Source organism: Maudiozyma barnettii (assembly GCF_903064755.1).
Source record: "Maudiozyma barnettii strain CLIB 1767 genome assembly, contig: KABA2_07, whole genome shotgun sequence".
Lineage (NCBI taxonomy): Eukaryota > Fungi > Ascomycota > Saccharomycetes > Saccharomycetales > Saccharomycetaceae > Maudiozyma > Maudiozyma barnettii.
In genome coordinates this window covers 207,669-230,140 of record NW_024545244.1, presented here as the reverse complement: position 1 = coordinate 230,140, position 22,472 = coordinate 207,669, and the positions used below count along the sequence as shown (strand labels likewise).

Below are 22,472 nucleotides of genomic sequence, written 5' to 3'. Positions count from 1 at the left end.
GAGAACCGATATAATCTGATTGTGTGCAATTTATGCCAGGGAAACTGCGCGCACAGGAATCATCCGACTAATCCGAAACTGAAAACACAAATTTTTTTGTTGATTTTTAATAGTGGAACAATACAGAAGGTGGCGTACAATAAAAACATTCGCGTGGCTCTTTCCTAATCAGGCGATGGTTGCCGCGTCGGACAATCTCTTTTCGTGTGTTGTACAACAATACCTGTTGGCACTCCCTGCATTACCAGACCGCATGTTGACTGGTTTCCTAATCGGGCGCGTACTCACCGTGTCGCTCTCTTCATCACTCTCTCCGTTTCAGAATAGTGAAAGAGAGCGTGTTTCTGTTCTCGAAATTGTCCTTTATACGTTATGTGAAGTAAGGGTGCCGTAGGGCCAACGTTAGCTCGTGTAGCGTGACTAGGTGGGGCCCTCGCAATTCCTCTGTCTTCTCTCTCTTTATTATTTTGGCGTTATCCATTTTCTCTTTTTGCAGAGGGAGACGGAGGGAGAGGGCTGCATCCTTCAGGCTTTTTATTTTGTTTATGACAAATAGATCCTCTGGCACCGTCACATTTTGGATTGTTGCACTAGTAGGAAGTGTGGGAACAAGCTTCTCAGGATCACGTGGATTACTGTTGCTTTATAGAGAGTTCGGCGGCTATTCTCCCTCATCTGATTGGTCATAGCCCCCGTTTTACGTTACAATATATATATTATAGTAACTATATATTATTCCTATTATTCTTTATTTCGAATTATATACACACTTATAGATTATCAAGCTTCCTTAATATCCTTAGTCGATACCGAACCACTTGCTAAACCGGCTTCTTCACATAATGAATAAAACAAAGATTGTGGGTTTTGTAACAAATTAGCAGGCGAATCAAACTCCTTCACCTCACCTTGATCCAATACAATGATCCTGTCACTGTCCATAATGGTATTCAATCTATGTGCAATAGTCAAAATCGTTCTGTCTTGGAATGCAGTACGTATGGTCTGTTGAATCACTTGATCGGTCTCTACATCCACCGCAGCAGTAGCTTCATCCAGGATTAATACCTTGGATTGAACTAACAATGCACGGGCAAGACACATCAATTGTCTTTGACCAACACTCATATTACCACCACCTTCAGTTAGTCTGGTCAATAAACCATCTGTACCCATCTGTAGGACATGATCCTTCAAATGAGATAATTCAAGGACATTCCAGATCTCTTCATCACTATAGCATTCGGTTGGATCAATGTTTTCTCGTATAGTACCTTCAAAGACTTGGGAATCCTGTGGAATAATCGATAAATGATGTCTTAGATCATATAGACCAATTTTATCAATAGGAACATTATCAATGGTGATACGACCGGCACTAGCTTCAATGATACGGAATAACGCCAAAGTTAACGATGATTTACCTGCACCAGTTCTGCCAACAATACCAACTTTTTCCTTGGAATGAATATTTAGATTGATATTTCTTAAAACAAGATCAAGATCTGATCTGTAACGAGTGGAATAATTCTCAAATTGAATATTACCGGCTATTGGCCATCCTTGTTCTGGCCTACTTCCTTCAATGATCTCAGGAGCTTCACTCTTTAAATCAGCATATTCTTTAATTCTCTCAACAGAGACAATATTAGTCTCCACTTCAACAGTCATTCTAACAATCCAATTCAATGTTTGGGTGATTTGTAATGCATAACTTAAGGATAGACCAACCATACCTGCTGTCAATGTACCTTGTCTCAATCTAAGGATAGATAATGTACCGGCACCTAAAATGATAACAGAACCAATAGTTTCCAATCTGAAGGCTAACCAACGGTTGGCATTAATAGAAGGATAAAAAGCACTCATATTATTGTCAATACGACATTGATTAATATGACGGAATCTCTTTTCTTGATGATAACCTCTAATTGTGGCAATACCACCTAAAGTTTCTTGGAAATGAGAATAGATTGGTGATCTAGTAATAGAATCTAAACGACGTAATTCTCTTGATGTTCTTAAATAATATTGTTGGTAATAAACGTATAAGACACTTAATGGCACAATGATAAAGATGAATTGCCATGTAGTGAAGCAAATAACAATGACAACAAATACTACTTTAACAGCATTGACAAAAAATTGGGAGAAAGATCTACCAAGGATAGAGTCAACTTTGTAAATATCATTAGAAAATCTATTCAGGATACGGCCAATTGGAGTAGTCTCAAAGAAAACCATTGGTGCCCTTAAGACTGCATTTGTCATCACATTGTGTAAATATCTAGAACCATGAATAGTACAGAAAACCCATAGAATAATAGTTTGAATTAATGTAGATAACGCAGAACCAACACCCAAAGCGAAATAAATAGCCAAATAACGAACTGCATGAGGGTTATCACCATATTTAGTGTTCACTTCAGACCAATGTTTCAACCAAACATTACCCATAACAGATAGGAACATTGACAAGATAATAAATAAAATGAAAATTAAAACATTCCTTGGGTTACATGCCTTAGCATATTCCAAATAAATATTCCATTTAACTTTACCTTGTTCACGATGCTCTCTTCTTGAGGCATTCTCTTCGTCACCAAAATCAATACTACGCAATGTAGCATTACTTGCCCTTCTCAAACTTTGAGTTTCATCTGTAACCAGATGCATATCTTGTAATTTATTCAATTCTTCTAATTCATCAGCCAAAGGAACAGTATCTTCCCGAACAGATGCAGCTGTGGATGGTGTCTCAACAGCAGACTCATCTTCAGCGTTATCGACCTTCTTGTTATTTTTATTATTACCGAATTCACTAATCAACTTACATAATGGAGAGTTTTCATCCTTGGTGACTTCGTCAAACGAGCCTTGTTGAATGACTTCGCCATTCTCCAGCAAAGTGATAGAATCAGCAATAGACAATACAGATATCTTATTTGTAGATAAAACCTTAGTCTTGGAATGTAATAAACCATTTGGACCCAAGACATGTTCAATTAAATGCTTGGCGACATGTTCATCAACAGCAGCCAATGGATCATCCATAATATAGGTATCAGCTCTTGCATATACAGCTCTAGCTAAAGATAAACGGGCCTTTTGGCCACCAGACAAAGAAATACCCTTTTCACCAACTAAAGTTTGGTCACCATCCATCAAAATGGCAAGATCGATTGTCAAAGCACAGGCTTTAATGGTCTTATCGTAAAACTCTTTGTCGTATTTATGACCAAATAAGATATTTTCTCTAACAGTACCATTCATAATCCATGGAACTTGGGATACATAAGCAACAGAACCATGAACAGTGGCGAAACCTTTAATTCTAAACAAATTACCTAACATACTTTGAATCAAAGCTGTCTTACCACTACCCACTTTACCAACAATACATGACAATCCTGCCTTTCTTGCTTGGAAATTAATATTCTTTAGAGCAACTCTGTACTCTGGTTTACGTTTCCATAGAAAAGTAGCATCATCACCAATATTAACAGCAATATCACCGTTGTTAGAAACCTTTGGTAAATGCTGGACAGCATCTTTCTGTAACTCTTCATTGGTTAAGAATGAATATAATCTACCAATAGAGACAGAAGCTTCAATAAAACCGGTTAAAACATTCGGAACAACCATCAATGGGAATGACAACAAGTTGAACAATGTCAATGCAGGGAAAACCAAATCGGTAGTCAATGGTTTATTTTCAGTATAAACGAATACAGCAAAAGTACAACACGATACTAAGAAAGGAACAACATTAAATTGGAAACTGGACAAAGCCATGAAACAACCTAATTTAGTTAGGTTCTTCAATTCCTTATCATTTCTGACATGTTCCAACTTCTTCTTATATGGAGTTTCCCAAGCGTATAGTTTCAAGGATTTAATATTGTTCAAAATTTCACTAATAACACGAGTTCTTTCATCCTTAAACTTCATCTGAGATTTTTGTAATTTCTTTTGATATTTCATAATATAAGAATTAGCAGGCATCATAACAACTAAAATAATAACACCCACCCACATAGAATTACCTAACAAATTGTATAACGATGCCAAACAAAAGACTATTTGTAATGGACCGGACCAAATTAAATGACACCATTGTGTTAAATCTTGTAGTTTTTGAACATCAACACTCATTAGATTAACAATATCACCAGTACTTGAAGTTGAGGATGCTTCATTAGATAGAACTAATGATTTTTTGTAAAGAATAGCTGTCAAGGAACTTTTGATGTTCATACCAGTATTAAACGAATTCAAGAAGTATTGATGTAACACACAAGTCTGAATGAACCCAACAAAAAACATACTAACAGATATCATAAACCCTCTGATAATTGGTAAGTTCTTAACTGGTAAATGATCTTCTAAGGCATCATGAATATTTTTATTGTAATCAGTGACAAATTTGATCAATAATCTAAGTAATTGAGGTTGTGTAAATGCCAAAATATCATGTAAAACTTTAAATAAAGCGGCAACAAGCATTTTCCCACCAAAAGTTAAACATAGAGTCCATGTTAAAGAAGGCTTACTAGTTTTTTTCAATTGATTTTCCCAGTTCTTATCCAATGACGCAGCCAATTCTTCACTTCCAAAACTTTCTGGTAATTTATACAAATCTTCTTCGACTAAATACTTCTTATAACCCGTTTTCATCAAACCAGACATCCATGTAAAGGAAATTCTAGAGAAAATATTTGCAGTATCATATGGATTAACTTTTCTTCTTGATAGATGTTCCTGAATCTCCTGATAAGGTCTTAATGGTTTAGTTGGGAAAATTTCCAAAGCTAAGATAGAAATGCAAGTAATTGCTTGGAACAATGTGAAAATGAAGATGGTATGTCCGAATGTCCAACGGTTTTCATAGTTATATCTAATTACGAAATTTATCACTTTAGAAACATTACCGAAGGATTCAAACAACCAGTAAAACAATACAATGGTATTAGAAACTTTACATTTATGATATTCGACCCAATGCAAAGATAATGCCACAAATAAAGAAATGAGTGTCAAAGTATATTGACTAATAACTGTCAAATCCCTATGTTTCTCAGTAGTTAATGAAAGCGATACTATAGCTGTGAAAAGAATTTGCAATAGTACTAGAGTCATTCTACTGACAATCAACCAATGTCTTCTATATTTAATACCGGAATGTTTTGCAGTCACTAAACGTACAATATCCCTAGTACCAAATATTATCATGTATAACGCAGTTAAGTTTAATACTACACCATCAATGAAACATTGTGTGAAGTCACCGTAATAGGAAATAGGTCCTAGACCTTCTGAGGACTGACATATCTTACAAGCCCATGAAGGGAGCTTTGCAATCGACATTATTTCTCACAGTCTTTTTATTCGATTCACTGAAAAATAATAAATAAGGGAAGACTATTGTAAAATATATATCTGTTACTGCTGGCAGACTTTTGTTTATTTCAATTAGTAAAGATTAACAAAATAAATATATATTAAAATTTAACTGTAATTTAGCATTTAAGTGTACCATAAAAACGCCACCCAGTATATCAGATCTTCAATGTTAATTCCCTTTTTATAAATGGAGAGATGCAATGCCACCCATTTATGTAATATTAAAATCAATTTACCCAAAAAGTTGATAATTTTTCGTTTTTTTCATTTTTTCATTTTTTTTTGAAATCATTGATTACTTAAAACTGCCCGGGCTCTGCGACATTTTCTTCGCAAAAATGGTTCTTGTTCCATTTTATAAAACTACATTACTAAGCTATTAATTAAATTATTGAAATACAGTATAGTATATAGGGATGAGAAGAACATATACCTAGTATTTAGAATATGATGTGATATTTTGTTATTATGATGAGTTATTAATGCCAGTTGCAGGTATTGTTGAAGTGGAAAATATGTAAACATGAAAATGCTGTTTTGCAGATATTTGTGATGCGTTCTTATTTGCTCCCGTTACTATGGGGAGAGTAAAGGGAAAGTAGACCACCCGTTCGAGTCTTGTGCGTTGCAAAACAAAATGCACCTTATATCAAAAGGGACTTGAACACGGCCTGAAAATAAAACAACAACAACCTTGAGAACAATCACAACATGACATACGAAACAAGACACATTTGGGTATTACATAGAGGTCTTAAAGTTAGTTACATTAGTAGAGTTTCAGGGCATTTTAATTACGCTGGTGTTGTAGTGTTAACGTATGACTATAGGACTGTTCTATACTTATTAACAGCTGCATTTTAATTATTGCGAAATAGAAGGGTTTTTTTTACATTAAGTGTACTATTATAATGCATGAACATAGAATTGATTCATTTTTAATAGCAGATAATGTACGATTTGAGATTGTTCATGAATCAAATCCTTATTTCGCTGGAGAACATATATCATTTGTGGTGAGACTTAGACATTTGGGTTCAGTAGATAAATGTAACCTTTTAAAAGAAAAGGTAGAAGAGTTGCACAAAAATATCGAAACTCGCATCGATAACCAGGGAAGTATCTTACACGAACAAAATGAACAAAATGGTGGACGTATGTGGTCCATGAATAAGTTATTTAGTGCATTGCGAGGTAATAATGATGGGGCGAATGCAGATCGTCATGATATAGATTTGGATAATGAACGGAATGCTGAATATATCAGTAAACAAATTCAATATCATAAACCTGTGAACCTAATGGCTGCATTTGTTCAAGTGTTGGGTGTCTTCCAATATTCACCAGATACAATTAAATCATCTACTTTTGATAGATCTGCTAATAAATTAATATTTTTAAATCAATCTACACATATGACAACAAATGCTGTTGATGGTATCCCAAGTGAGCCGAAAGAAATAATGGGCCCAAGCGTTGATTCTTCCGATAACCATACTGATCCAAGATATTTGAAGAAGTATTTTCAATCACATTTTAAATTTGGTCCACAGGATCCCGAGACCACATTCGATAGTACAGATTTACCAACTTTTAATGTTCAAGATTTTTTTGAAGAATATGATAATTTACCATTTTTGGTGATTCCACAATCATTATTATTCCCGGAATTGACATTACAACCAGGAGAAGTGAAAAGTTTCCATTTTAAATCAAATAAATTACCTGAAGATTTATGTCCAAGTTATAAATATTCTGAAAATATGGCTATTAATTACTATGTGGAGTTCGGTGTTAATAAAGTGGAATCTGATGTAATCTCACCATTATTTATCAAATCGCCAATATATATAGCACCTTTTGTGACAAATGAAGGCTATCAATATACAAGTGAGTTAGGATCAAAACCATACATTATGGAGGCAGGTACCATCAAAGAAGTGGTGCAATCTTCAAATATGATGAGGAAACATTCCACAGACTTATCTGCACCTTTCAATAGAAGAAAAAGTTCAATTTCTATAAGACGTGAATTACCAGAATCTGAAGTTGAAAAATTGAAGGATTCTTTTGTAAGTTTGATAAATAAAACTGACAATTTTGATGATATCGAAGACTTGGTAGACTTTCAACTAAATCTTCAATTCGGTAATCAATTAAATGACAACACTACAGATTCAGTTAAGGCTAATATATCTTCTAACATTGGAGATTCGAAGTTAATATTCAATGATATTCCTAATTCACCAAAGGAAAATATAAACGCATTAAAGAGATTATCATTATCAACTTTAACATCGTTAACACCAACTTCATCGTCAATAAATGGGAAAAACCCGGAACCACAGTTAGTGAATCCACAAAATAATTATATCATCAATAGAAATGGTGAAAGAATAGCGACTGCAGAACTTTCCAAGATTTTGTATACTGTAACAGATGATATAAACATAACTATCAAACTATCAGAGAATCAGAATTTATCAGTAAGTGGTATAAATGCAAGTCTAGAATTGATAGAAGTAGTAAATTCGGATTTCTTGAACGATTCGGTTGCCGAGAATGGGAAAACTCACAATATAAGGACAATTTCAAGTACTCACATAGTGTCATTCGATGAAACTGAATCAATACCATTGAAACTCACCATTCCGAAGACACCAATGAATTTGATGCCTAGTCAATTTAAATCTAATATCTTTCAAGTCAAATGGTCATTATTATTAAGATTTATCTTGATTCCAAAGAGTGGTTCATCCAACGTATACGAGTTTTATGGAGACAAGAAGGGTATATTTTTTCATTCTAGCGAAAATATCGAAGGTGAAGAATTTGACTGCAGAATACCGATATCAATACTTCCTACCACGAAGGATATGGCTGGATGGTAATATAATTCCAATATGTATAATTTAGTTTTGCAATAATGATGTGATAAATCTAAACTGCTTTATTAAATGTCTCTTTTATGTGTACTAAAATGCTAGTAGAAACAGGAAATTTTTTTTGATTTTATTTGAAGTTACCCGCGTTAAGAAATTTTTAATAATCTCAAGGAAGTTACCGTTGAGACATTTGAAATATTTCATCTTAAATAAAGTAGATACTATATAATACTTAAATATGTTAGTTAAAAAAGGGCTTATTTCAAAATCCAAGATCAAATTGAAGAAGTTAAAATTAAACATCATATAGGTACTAATATTGTGACCCAATGAACGCACTTGATTCAACAATCCAGGAATGTGTAGAGTATCTATTTCCAATTTTTGCAGATATTTCAAGGAACGCTGAATCTATACTGACGAAACCATCTTCATTGATTCAATATAAAGAAATCATTGATTTAAAATGGCAACCATTACAGATAATGAATATTTCGGATAGCAATTTGGACTCAGTAACTGACATCATACTTAACAGAATTGTCTCAGACACATTAATGGCTGTCGATGAAATAGACAACCAAGAAATAACTATGACTTCTATTGAAAAGGTTCAATTGTGTGCTACTGTCTTAGACTTTATTTACTATTCTAGAAAGAGCAGAAAATTTCCTGAAAGTTGGAAAGCATCTTTCTTTAGATTATTCAGTGAAGTACTAGACATATTAAACTGGCCTTCAAATATTGCTGAATTCTTTAGTTATCCTGAATCACGTATTGATTGGTTAAAGTCGAATCCAACAGCTGAAGAAGAGTATAACGGTATATCTTCCTTAATTAGTTATAAAAATCCATTATCAGAATATCTACGTCATTGGAATGAACTTCTATCTACATTAGAAAAGAACACTACTTTCAACACCCCTGCCCATTACAAAATGAAATTTAGATTGGAAAAGTTTATTTCAAATCTGTTGCCGATATATGAAGAATCAAATTTTAATAGATCTGCTCAAATATCACAGAGACAGGATTCTTCCAACCCGTGGAATAAAACAAAAAACAACACCAGACCAACAACATCTCCTGAAATTCTCACAGAAGATTATTTGTATTTGTACAACAAATTATTAACAAATCCTATACTGTTTACTTTTAATACCTTCCAAACGAAACGTGATGCCGAGCGTGCAGTTGGTGTATTGTTAGACGCCATTCTAGATGCAGAGGACGCATTTTATAAACAAGCAAGGTTTCAACATAAAAATATGTCTATAATTAATGAAAAACTAAACCAAAATTACCAAGCTGATTTTACTGTAATTCCTAAATCTCAACCGAGCTACTTAAATGATTGTTCCACTTTCCAATCTTCTGAGGAGCAGTTATGGTCTAGTATAGTTCGATTTTATGAGAATAATGATCATATTCCAAGACCTACTACTTTAGCATTTGCGACCAAAAACCCTACTGTTCTATATGATCAACTACTGAAAACGAATAACGATATGTACAGAAAACAGTTCGTATTACAGATATTATTTGTTTCTCAACTGTTAGAAAAGCTAATTGAATCTGAAGAGATCAGAAAATTTTATAAATTAACCAAAGAAAAAGAAGGTGGAAAAAGCATAATTGATATTAATAAATTGGAAGAATCAAATCTGAGGAAATTAGCTTCCATTTATACCCATGTTTGTAAAAACCGTATCGCGACTTTCTACCAAACCAGAGACGCCACATTCTCAAACATATTCAAACAATTGTTAGAAGATAATAACAACTATATGTTGGCAAAAATAAACAATTTCAAATATTTTCAAAATTTTAAAGTTCCTGAACAAAATAAAATAATGGAAATTGACTTGAACTTCAAAAAATTTGGGTTCATCAAGCTCGGTAATAAACAAATTGACAACGTTTGGAAAATAAGAACAGGCCTAGATTGCATAGTTGACCAATCTAGAAATCCTGATGATATATTTAAGGACCTAAAAGAAGAATATGAAAACCAAAATAAACCAAATAGTAACGGTAAAGATGAAATTGTACATCAATGGCAAATTTTAAGATCTATTAGATCACAATATCTATCTGAATTTGGTAAATATAATGAACTTAGTGGTATTGGAGGACTTTTTAAAGATAAAAATTTGAGTGATATAGAGTCTAGAAGAATTGCATTAAGATCAAAATATACATCTTTAGCAAACCAACCACACAAAGATTTATTACAGAAAGCCCGTCAGTATATGGAAGAAAGGGAAACTTTAAAGAGAAAACGTGAAGAAGAGGCGGATGAATCACAAAATAAGAAAGTCCAAGTGGAGGTGACCGATTCTGGTTCTATTGTAGATCAACCGAAGGAAAACGTTGAAACTGATTCTATTAATATCGAGAATAAAAACGATATTGAAGTGCAGTATAAGGTTGAAACTATATAATTGGCATTACTATGTAAGCTATAATAAATAATATAAATGACCCATATATTGTATTTATTAGTAGTTATTTATGTGTGAAACTAAATATTAACACAGATTGTGTAACGATAGGTTGTATTTTCGCTATAAGGGACAATATTAACGTAATTATACTGTAGAGTTATATTTTGCTCTAAAATATTAAGATAATCTTTTGACGATTGTTCATTGATAATTTTCGAACTTTTAATATCAATTACTAATTGTAATCTTTCAATGATAATGTTAGGAAACTTTATCATTAATGGAAAATTAAACACTTTTGAGATCGCTCTCATTATTAACGTAGTTAATTGTTCTTTAGTCTCACAGGCGTCATTGATTGATAATATTATTTTCAATAAAGGTAAAATGCCCTGCTGGACATTTTTGAAAGAAAAATCAATATTCTCTAAGGTATATAGATCCAATGACAATATATTTGGTATATTTTCAACAAAAACGAATTTAAAGACTTTTTGTTCTAATTCGGCAATATAGGGAGGGTGAGGAAATTCCAGTAGGCTATTTGACATTTGCGATGATCTTCTGCGATTGATACTCCTGTATGTTTTAATAGAATTGATAGATTCGTTACTATATCTTCTAGATGGTTGCTCAGTTCCCATATTTATATTTGTTTTCAGTGGTTGTACACCAAGCATACTGTTGTAGTAATTGATATTATCGTAAAGATATGGCTCCTCAATGGTGTTTATATCATTTAGAAATCTACGAGGTAAGTTCACATGCTGGTGGTTAGTATGTTGTATTGTTAAATATTTTGCATATGGTAGAGTGAACTGGAAATTATCGAATTGTGAACCCACTAAATGGTAATAATGTAAATAATTCGTAGTGTTCTTCATTTCTTCAATAATATTTATATCATCAATTTTGAGGACAAACGTTTCTACTTCTAATTGACTTGGTAGAATAACATTATGTAAAATATTACAATTTAATAGTGTTTGCAATGTTAGACAAATGTAGGTATAGCGATTTAACAATAAGTCGTAACTTGTAAAAGAAATGTTAGGTATATTATTAGTTTTTGTAGATAAAATTTCAATATTTTCTACTTCATTTGGACAATTATTCAACCAATTAATTTGTTCAGTGGTATATAATTTTAAGGATATACTTTTAATATTTGCACCTGATTGGATAACATCTTCCCATGGAACGATTCCTGTGTCACAATTTAAGTGAGTTAATTTTGAAAAATTACAGTTCTCAAATCGAATATTTTGGTAAGGAGTATTTCCCAAATGAAGTTGCAAAGAAGATATATTTGGAAAATAAAGATCTGTAAATGTAGGATTTGTTATACAATTTTCAGTTGATAGGTCTAACCTCTTGTTTATTAAAGTACCATCAACCATGACATTGTGCAACTGTGGATAATAATCAGATAAAAAGATCGATTCAGTCCTAGGCAGGATATATTTATAATGTTCTATGGGTCCTGTTGGAAATTTTAAAGAACCAATAGTAGTAATATTTGGACATGATTTCAGAATATTATAGATATCAATTTCTGATGATCTAGTACTGAGAGTTTCTATATTTCGTAAAGAAGAAGACGTTATTGAATTGATACCTTTAATAATTGTAAGTGAGTGAATGTTCTGGATGTCATTTATATAAGAATTTCGAAAAAAATTGACTAAATCAAATAACCCTTCATAGAGGCAGCCGTGTCTATTCCCATATACGTATAATTCAGAAAATGTTAACACAGATGAAAACTTTTCAAGTGTTTGAAAATATAATCTCGACATATAATTATGGGTGCTATAATATATTATGCATATAACAGTATTTAGAAGACAATGACGAGATATTTCAATTAGAACAAGTCTCAATCTCTGACTGTACATCTCGTCTGAATGAATAGATATTAAAATGCGGTCCTTTTTTGTCATGAAAGATTGAAGTATAGTGCTATCAAACTCAGAAGTATTTATTATAATATTATTATTATGGTTAAAAAGAATATTATAATCTAATGGGTAATACACAGGACTTGTCATGCCATCAATAATTGTAATAATACCTATAGTTCGTTGAATTTTTTCTTTAAAATGTAAACTAATTTTGGCCCAACTGATCAAAGTCTTCAAACTATCATTGTTGTTCTCTACAATAATATCTAGGATTTCGAGTGGGAGTAACATGGTTTTTTCTTAATAAACTGTAGCAACATATGTACATCATTTATAACTGTTTTGTTAAGAGTAAGCGATATATACACTGTCCCATTTTAAATAAGATAGGAAATATACTTAACATACTATATATTAAATAAAACGAAAAGTATTTTATTTTACTAACTACTCTCCTAATAGAAACCAGTCCCTATCTTCTTCCCTTACTGCGACTCATTTAATGGATGTAAGATATATATGTATTAAATATTACATACATGACTTAAAATATATTAACAATGAAACTGTATTCGAAAAGAGGGGCAAAACTGAGTTCTTCTGAGCTTCTTCCTCTTAGAAATAAGTAGAAGGGAACCCTTAATATTAACGTTCCTTCTCTTGCATCATATAAATGAGCAAGCTCGTATGTTGAAGTCATCAATTTAAAGATAACAATAACTGCTGGTGCTGTCCTTTTTCATTATACGGAACAATACATTCTGGATGTATTAGAAGATAGGGAAGGATCGACAAACAATTTCAAGGCTATTGGTTCAAAAACTCCGAGGGTAATGTCACCACAGCCACCTGTCCCATCACCCTTGAAATATGCTGATTGAATATCCTTTATTAAAATTGCAAGGAGGTATCTATCTCCCTATTTTGCCCCATTTGCTGGCACCAGTTTCACATTTTGTCTTTCTCATACACATACTAAAGAGAGCTTTTTTTCTGATATCACAAGAAGGACTCACTTCAGAACATTATTAACGTTTTATCATTTGAGAAACGCAGAATTATAGAGTTTCGAAGGTATTATTAACTTAGATGATCTGAATATTTCTTTCTTATACATCATCAAAATGAGAAATGATGATGTGTTTCATTTTATTAATAGAGCTCTATGTATATACTAAATTTATGTAAAGTGTTTGGGGTCTCATGACGCTTTTTAAGTGGGGACATCTGGAAGTAAAAAGAACAAACAGAGTATTTAACTAGGTCTATTCTATCTTGCTTGAGGTCTATATGCCTCTTATATAACATATATCATTTTCTTGTCTATTGACCACCTCTTAGGGTCAAGACAAGATGCAATTGCATACCATCTACTAACTTGGCGTCACCAACAGTATCTTCATCATTTCTGAATAATTCAAAGATTTCAAATATATATCAAAGGCCTGTCAACTACATGGAAATAATTCCATCGATATCGTTCATAATAGACACGGCTTTGTCTTTGTTCAAAGACTTTGTTAGTATATAAAAAAATTCTAATAATTGGAGAATATAAAAAGGTCACTACTTCGCCCGTTATTACTGGCATAATATTAAACATACATTTGTTTACCTTGGAAAATAAGTCTCTGTTGTGATGGTGGAATACCTTCCTTTTGTTCTAGTAATTCCTTGATATGATATATAGAGTCAGTTTCTTGTAATTCCACTTCAATTTCTTTCCCTGTAAGGGTTTTCACTTTAATAAGCATGACTATAATATATTAATGCAGTCTCGAATTGGGGAGCAGAACTATCGTGGTATCAAATTGGATCAAAGTCTATTGATAAGATGTATAGAATATTATATGAACTTCAGTTTAGCTCTAATTAATGTTTTTTTTATTTTACTAAAAGTGTACATCAATTTAAATTACTATCATTGCATTTCAAGGAACTTCGCTTAATTGCTGCTTCTATTGTTTCGGGAGAACATTAGTAGCACAAACTGGAAAATTCGTACTAAGCTCAATTTTTAATTATAAAGCCATAAGGTCATCGAACAAACCTACTTAAAAGAAAAACATATTTCAGTTTGAATTAACATTACACGGAAACCACATTTTCATTAGCCCTAGACAGCTAGACATTACAAAAAGAACGAATTTGAATTGAGATGTTAGCTACACCATACGTAAAGTTTGATTACGAGAAAGTGTACGAGCCAGCCGAGGATTCATTTCTATTATTGGATTCCTTAGAAAAAGATCAGTCTTATTTAGCAAAAAGGTTTCATGACCAATTGGCGGTTGTGTGTGAATTAGGTCCAGGTTCAGGTATTGTGACTACGTTTATGATGCAAAATAAAATGCCTTCTCAAAATGCTATATACTTTGCACTCGATATTAACCCATGGGCCATACAGGCAACAGAGGATACCGCAAAGCGAAATGATTGTGATAGAATTTACCTTGAACCTATACAGTCCAACCTGACAAGTTCACTTAGACATAGTGAGGTAGATGTCTTGTTATTCAATCCTCCATACGTTCCAGCCGAAACTATACCTGACATTCCAGAGACTAAAGATGATATCGATACATGGCTCGACCTAGCACTTGTAGGAGGAGAAAACGGTATGAAGATAACACAACTTGTCCTTGATAATTTGAATTCTACATTAACAGCTAATGGTGTGGCATATATACTGTTTTGCGCTAGGAATAAACCCGAAGAAATTGTGAAATCGATGACTTCTCTTTGGAATATCGAACTCGTAGAACATAGAAAGGCTGGTTGGGAAGTTCTTAGCGTGTATCGTTTCTCCAGGAAAACAATATAGTAGCATCGAATATTTGCATAATTTTCTTATTCAAAGAAAAACATTCATTAATGATATATAGATTTTATAGACATATCGGTAAAGTAATATAAATTTATTTACACTTGATTGTGTGCATTATCATCAATTATGTTTAGGTATATCTTATCTCACTTTCTCATAAAATGTATCAATTAAATATATCATCAAATATATCGTCCTTACATGATTCAATATCCATGCCTTTCATGCCGTAGATACTTTCGTAATGTTCATAACTTAGTTGATGGAAGAAAATTCTTAATTGAGTGTAATGTTGAATTTTATGGACTCCCATTAATAAAGGAATTCGTAGTGTACCTGATGTGGAGAGTTCGAAATCTTCTGTTCTGGAATTTTCAAAATCCTTGAACTCGGCAATTTTATCAACAAGTGCAACAAAAGGTGCATTTCTGTGGATACAGTTGATAGTATCTATTATAAAAATCCATTCGTTAGTAGCGCTAAATCCTTCTAAACCTAACGATAACAATAAATCAAGTGTTTTGCAAATTTGTAACACTTCGTTTGAATCTATTTCCTTTTGAATTTGTAGGTATTCATAAAAACGTTGAAGGTTGACTTGTAGACAATATGCTATTTTAGACCAATATTCGTTGAAGTGAGAAGTATTAAAAGTTAAAAATAAAGCTCTTAATAATATCCAACTGTTACTTTTCAATTGATTCTCATCGGATACTAAATATTGATGAACACAAGAAAATAGAGATTGGAAATCTACCAAATACGTATCCTTTGGTGAGATTAACAATAAATAAGAAATTTTTTTTAAGTTTTGACTTCTAGCATTCGTCTCAGAGTTTGACCACGAGTTAAAAGGGATTAAAGAAGGTGTCATTCCAGTTTTCTTGCTCCCTGTGACAAGTAATAATTCACTTAATAATTTGGTCTTGTTCTCTGGATATGTTGACCATTGATATATAATATCTCTCCAGGTAACATTTTTACCAAACGAAAGGAATTTCTTATCATCTACAAAGGTTTCATCCATCAATAGTTTCCAGTTTTTAACTTTTGAGCCCACTTCTGTGACCTTCAAAGCTAGAGATAAAATATTTTCATCTACCAAAAGTTCCTTGGATTTAAATTTAGGTGACAAGTATTGAGAAACAATGGTTGATACCACAGCATTAAATTTATCTCCTCCAATTGGATCATTCACCACACTTTCCGTATTAGTTACCAAGGTTGACATGCTGGTGTATATATTTTTCTCTATTTCTTTATCATATGGGGTTGTATCTACTAATATATTTGGAATATACCTCATGAATAAATCTGAAACTTCCTTACGGTATCTTTTTTGATCAGCAACCTGTGATAGTGCTAATTTTGTAGCAACTGTACCGACAAAATCAATTATCTCCAAGTATATGCTCTTAAATAACGTATAATTAGTGGAGACTTCTTTAAAAAATGTAATAAAGTCATCATAAAATTCTTCAATGGCTGAATTTTCCAAAGAAACTGTGTATTGAATAATGAACTTCATAATAGTCGAACTATCTAATTTATTAAGTAATGACGGTTCGTTTTTTGAAATTCTAGAGGTGTTAAATTTTCCAGAATTGAAGGAAAACTTAATTGTGGTATGAATGTCAAATCTCAATATCACGCTGTATAGCAAATATGGAATTGTCAAAGAAGGTTTGTTTCCATCCAAAACATGGATTAGAGTTATTACATCTTTATCTTCATGTGCAACCAAATTCTCTAATGTCTCTAATGGTTCTAGGAAAAACATTTTTTCGAGCAATTTTTTAGTTTTGAATTTAAATTTATAGGAGCTATGGTACTTTGTTGACAGTGCTCTATCAATAGATAGATTATGAGCCCAAAACCACACTTCCGTACAGCACAGTGATATTTGCTTAAACGTCTGCAATACAACATTTCGCTCACCCTGACTTCTAACAGTGTCTTCTGTATTCTCTGTATAAAAGACATTAGAAACAACTGATTGCAAAAAGTCACTTCTTTGATTAGTACCTCCAGAAGACAATCCATTTTTATCTTGGGAATATAAATAACCATGTGCTGTTTCTAATAAATTTTCTAAACCTTCAAGTAATAGAGCAATTGGTTTGTAATATCCGCCTTTTTCTTTTTCTAAGGCAAATAACCTAGCCAAACACTGGATAATAGACGCAGTTAAAGGTAGAAGTACATGGAAAATTGATTCACCAAAATACACCAGACTTTCAGTTAGTATTTTAACATATGATGAGATAATTAGCGGAGTATTCATCGAAGATAAACTAGTTACTAGGAAATCAATATATTTCAAATGGGTGGAGTTGTCGTCAAATATATCCAACTTTATACCATTATCATGTGATAATTTCAAGACCTTTGAAACTATATCTAATAACGACACAGCAATTAATTCTGAATCTACACCTCCTTCAGATATATATTTTGACGACATCTGTAACGACATCACAACAATATCTTTGAAATTAGATTCTGTTCCATCTAAGAGTAAATCTAATAATATCAAAATACTTCTTATACTCTTGGTATCTGTATTATTCTGCAGATTTAAAAACCTTAATGATATCGCTACCATTAAATTCTTGTATGTAGATATGTCATCATTTTTCCAGGCCTCCACAGAGCTTATTGAAGTCATCTCGGTACTAAAGTTCTCAATGATAGAACATTCACTGATATTCAATACAGCAGATAAAATTCTTATTTTATATGTGAACATTTCTAAGTCATCGAATTGATCTAGAGAGTCCTTATTGATAAAACTAAATTTCAGTATTTCACTCGTCAGCATTTGGTATAATTGGTTACTGGATCCTGCATTCAATAAAGATACTACCCATTTAGAAACAGAGAGATAATTTGGATTTTGTCTATCAAACAACTCATCCAATATCAACTCTAGAGGCTTATCTAAAAGTTCATTATGAGCATCTAATTGATCCCACAATAGATCTACGACATTTAATTTATTTGTAAAGTCATTTTCGTGAATAAAGGCAGATGCTAGGGCACTAGCAACGTACTTCCTAGGAATTGTTCGTTCAAATGACTTTAAACATTTAATTGCGATCTGTTGTTTGAAAGAAATAACCATATACCCCCAAAGTGAATGAATAATCAAATTCAAAAGCTTTATTGATTCCATAATATTGATTCTGTTTCCAAGATACTTGCTATACAAATTCACGATTCCTAAAATTTCGTTTGTATCTTCTTGAGCTGAAATAGAAATCGTAACCTCCGAAAGAGTTTGTGTAAGTTCTTCATTTTGAACTTCAAGTTTGTCATTGTGTGAATTTTCAGCTTGTTCTGGTATTACCTCAAATAATTTCACAAAAAATTCGGCTATCTCATTAATTCGTTCATTGGTTTTCAAACTGTGTATTACAATGGAGTGCAAATTGCGTAGACATAAGTATGTTATATCTTCTGTTGAAAATGGTAAATCCGAATCTATACCCGATATATCTGAATCTGATTGCTCTGGGTTTAAGACGTCTTCGTAAAAAATTTCAATTTTGTTTATACTATATTTTGGCGTCGAAGATTCGTCGTATATAATTGTTGAATGTGATACAGGCAGAAATGCTCTTTCCGGTGTAAACTCCAATAATTGATTTAATATCTCAAAAACTTGTTTAGTTTGTGAGTCAGATATCATCGTTTTTATATTAACATAAGATAATAGAGACAACATCATCAACGGTAGGTGACGAACAATAATTTCTTCGTCATTGGCAATATTGAAATTTGTCAGGATGAATTTCAAAAAGTCGAAGTTTTTTTCCTCTTTTGTGTACTGAAAGATCTTACCCCAAATTATGTTAGTCTCAACAGCATCAAAAAATGAGGCAGCAGTTCTGATTACATTCTCGTCATCTGCAAATTTCTGGGTCGCAGATAGTAAAAGAATAAACATTTCAGGAACTATTAAAGATCCAATTTCCCATTTATCTAGAAAGGTTATACATATCCTAAATGTGATAACTAAATCTTCTTTCGTGGAAATGTGGTCTTTTAGACTATCTAATAATGGCTCTAATCCGTAATTTATAAAATATTCATTAGTATTTATTTTTTGGTTCGGTTGTGGATTCCCATCTAGGGAGCTGGATGAATCATTACTTTGAGATATCGAAGTAGATCCTAAAAGCCAATTCCATATTCTTCTATTAAGTGACATATCTTTATTCAAAGTTGTAGTACAGCATTTAAATATTAGTAGTTTTCTATCTTCGTTGGAAATTAAATTAGTAATAACAGGGGAATTCAAATGCATTCTCTGCAATAAAAGATCGAGAATATTTCTTTTGATTAAAATGTCATTATCATTATCTAAACAGCGGAAAAAACAGCGAACCAGAAGTCCAGGTTCTGGTGTTACCAAATCCTTTGCAGCTGGCAGTAGTGTTTGTAAAACTTGCTCTTTCAATTTTTTTTTCTCTATGGCTTTATCGATACTGGTATTTCCACTACTGTTATTAGGAATGATATCGTCCTCCTTTTTCTTATTTTTAATCAAATGTGGAACAGCATTCACAGATGGAAATTTTTTCATTAACCAAACTAATCCTCCTAGTCTGCGATCTTTACTGGTTGCAATTACAAGGAAGCAAGTCTGCCAAAATAATGAATCATCAGCCATATTTTCTTTCATCGTCTCTATCAAGTTAAGGGTAACTGGTAAAAATTCACTACTTTCATCATCGATACCTGGAAGTAATGAGGCGATCAACGGTTTGACGAGCATTCTCAAAGTTGGCGCAGGTAATTGAACTAGATACGTATCGTATAGATCTATCAGATGTGATTTGACGGACATAGATGCAAACGACATTAAAGGTAGAATACCAGGAATCCATATATTAGCTTCTGCGGCCAGCATTTCAATACCTATATTCTCGAATATATATGTGTATACCTCCAGAGTTTTTTGATGTACCCCTGCTGGTAGGTTTGGGGATAACGAGGATGTCAATCTCCTATTAACTTGGTAAGGTGTTGGAACATAATATTTCACGTTTTGAAACTGAGGTTTCCAACTCTGTAATGCTTTTAAAAGGGCACCAAGGCTGGCAATGTAATCGGCCCATTCTGTTACCGTGTCGAAACGTTCCAAGGCCCTACTAATACTACTCTGGAATTTCTTTTGTTTAGAGTCTAGATGTTTGTCCGTGGAATCAATTGTCAATGGTTTCAATTGTAATGACATTTTTCACAGTTTGATATCTCGTACAGTTAAGTTGGTCAAGATTCCATTAATTTTTATAGTGTATTAGTTCATTTCTGCGTGTGTCAAGGTTCTTGTAGTTCACATTATATAATTTTAAAGAAAAATAAAGAGGTCTTGATGTTTTCGTTTATTTCTCCGCCAAGCCGCTTTGGATCATGTGATAAAAAAAATATATATATATATATATATAAATTTTCACGAAGTGGAACAAGATGTACTACTATTCATATAAAACATTAGAACTGGAATGGCGTAAATGATTGGTTATATACAGTGTATTGATCTTATTTTACTAAAGAATAGTAATAGTCATTATGTATTATATGCAATAGAACTCCTTTTTTCGGCGCTCCTTATGGGAATGTAGATCCATGTTTATAAATTATTGTTTCTTAGTAACCCTTCCATATAAATACATTACCATCCCATGCAGTTGACGCTACATAACCTGGTTTACCCCACAAACTCCAATCGGTACCAAATACAAACTCAGAATGTCCTCCAAATTTTGCAATGCATCCCTTTCCTATATGAGTATTGTTTGTTCTATTTGTTAGGCTCCTACCGTCAAAACTCAAGTCTTTCCATATTGAGCAAGTCATATCATAGGATGCAGATAATAGTAACGTGGGGTCATGTGGAGACCATACAACCCTTCTTACTGCTAATTCGTGTGCTCGTGTGATCTCATTGACACATTTAGGTCTTGTTGTTGTAGTTGCTGATAAGTTGCCTCTAGTGGTTTCAATCATCCTTAAATCCCAAATACGTATTGCGTTATCAACACCACCAGAAGCGATAATATTGGGTCGATACTTGTTGAAATCACATGTTAGAGTCTCTAGGCCACCGTGTGATAGAAAATTTTGTTGGTTATTTGAGGTGGAAGATTGTCTCATATCGAATAATGTAATATAGGAGTTACCCGCACAACTAAGTATTAAATTAGGATCGTGTGGAGAGAATATTGATTGATATATGCAGTTTTTATTCTGAATTACATCAGAATGTGTATTTTGATTTGATAACGGTATATCAACGCGGTCAACATATTCTATCACTTTCATTGGATACGGTACTAATGTTGATAAACTATTTGTCCTTAAGGGAGACCATATTTTCACACTGCCATCCCATGAACTACTTGTGAATGTATTTTTACTCACTAGGTTCCAATTACAACTTAATACTTCTCTTTCATGTTCTTTAAAGACAGCGATCGGATAATCCTTCTGAGTTATATCGAATAAACGTAACGATCCGTCACCTTGCGCCACAACCACCTGGTTTTCATGTAGTTCATTCCATGCAGTATCAAACAAACAATCCTGCGTGATAAATGAGTTAGATTCTTGTAATTTACCTTGATCGTTGATATCGATGATATGTAGCTTCCCGTTCCCAACTAATCCAAAATTTGCCCCTGAAGCGACAGCTAACTTATTGTCAAAGAAAGGGGAATATTTGACACTATAGCCACTGAATCCATCCATTCGGTACCCGTTCATTGTTGATCTATTGGGAGTGTTAGAGTTTATATTGTTTCTGATCCTGCTACAGTTCTTCCTTAAAATTGTAGGCCTTAAAGAGTAAACTAATTATGAAGTCCCTAGTAACGTATACCATCAACTTTCACTGTAGATGACTAAAAGTATTGTCCGAGTATTGTTATCAAGACAAATTGAAATATACTCCTATTACCAATAAATGTTCATCATATTTCGTTTCCTTTCACCCTTCTTG

General features: G+C 32.8%; 8 protein-coding genes across 8 annotated transcripts; 3 read left to right on the top strand and 5 right to left on the bottom strand.

The window, feature by feature from the left end:
• Nucleotides 1-780: 780 nt before the first annotated feature.
• YCF1 (ATP-binding cassette glutathione S-conjugate transporter YCF1) lies at nt 781-5,367 on the bottom strand (the record flags this gene model as incomplete). The annotated part of the gene is made up of 1 exon (XM_041551603.1): nt 781-5,367. One exon carries the CDS (start codon nt 5,365-5,367, stop codon nt 781-783), a length of 4,587 nt encoding a protein of 1,528 aa, XP_041407537.1.
• Nucleotides 5,368-6,314: 947 nt separating this feature from the next.
• RGP1 (Rgp1p) lies at nt 6,315-8,294 on the top strand (the record flags this gene model as incomplete). Its single annotated transcript, XM_041551602.1, has 1 exon — nt 6,315-8,294. One exon carries the CDS (start codon nt 6,315-6,317, stop codon nt 8,292-8,294), a length of 1,980 nt encoding a protein of 659 aa, XP_041407536.1.
• A 323-nt stretch (nt 8,295-8,617) lies between these two features.
• On the top strand, nt 8,618-10,732 carry HPR1 (Hpr1p; the record flags this gene model as incomplete). The annotated part of the gene is made up of 1 exon (XM_041551601.1): nt 8,618-10,732. One exon carries the CDS (start codon nt 8,618-8,620, stop codon nt 10,730-10,732), a length of 2,115 nt encoding a protein of 704 aa, XP_041407535.1.
• Nucleotides 10,733-10,812: 80 nt separating this feature from the next.
• On the bottom strand, nt 10,813-12,930 carry KABA2_07S02288 (uncharacterized protein; the record flags this gene model as incomplete). Its single annotated transcript, XM_041551600.1, has 1 exon — nt 10,813-12,930. The coding sequence occupies one exon, from the start codon at nt 12,928-12,930 to the stop codon at nt 10,813-10,815; it is 2,118 nt and encodes a 705-aa protein (XP_041407534.1).
• Nucleotides 12,931-13,962: 1,032 nt separating this feature from the next.
• Nucleotides 13,963-14,393, bottom strand: RUB1 (NEDD8 family protein RUB1; the record flags this gene model as incomplete). Its single annotated transcript, XM_041551599.1, has 2 exons — nt 13,963-14,047; nt 14,245-14,393. 2 exons carry the CDS (start codon nt 14,391-14,393, stop codon nt 13,963-13,965), a joined length of 234 nt encoding a protein of 77 aa, XP_041407533.1.
• Nucleotides 14,394-14,797: 404 nt separating this feature from the next.
• MTQ2 (S-adenosylmethionine-dependent methyltransferase) lies at nt 14,798-15,463 on the top strand (the record flags this gene model as incomplete). The annotated part of the gene is made up of 1 exon (XM_041551598.1): nt 14,798-15,463. One exon carries the CDS (start codon nt 14,798-14,800, stop codon nt 15,461-15,463), a length of 666 nt encoding a protein of 221 aa, XP_041407532.1.
• Nucleotides 15,464-15,632: 169 nt separating this feature from the next.
• On the bottom strand, nt 15,633-20,708 carry DOP1 (Dop1p; the record flags this gene model as incomplete). Its single annotated transcript, XM_041551597.1, has 1 exon — nt 15,633-20,708. One exon carries the CDS (start codon nt 20,706-20,708, stop codon nt 15,633-15,635), a length of 5,076 nt encoding a protein of 1,691 aa, XP_041407531.1.
• Nucleotides 20,709-21,121: 413 nt separating this feature from the next.
• On the bottom strand, nt 21,122-22,237 carry PEX7 (Pex7p; the record flags this gene model as incomplete). The annotated part of the gene is made up of 1 exon (XM_041551596.1): nt 21,122-22,237. One exon carries the CDS (start codon nt 22,235-22,237, stop codon nt 21,122-21,124), a length of 1,116 nt encoding a protein of 371 aa, XP_041407530.1.
• Between the last annotated feature and the right edge of the window lie 235 nt (nt 22,238-22,472).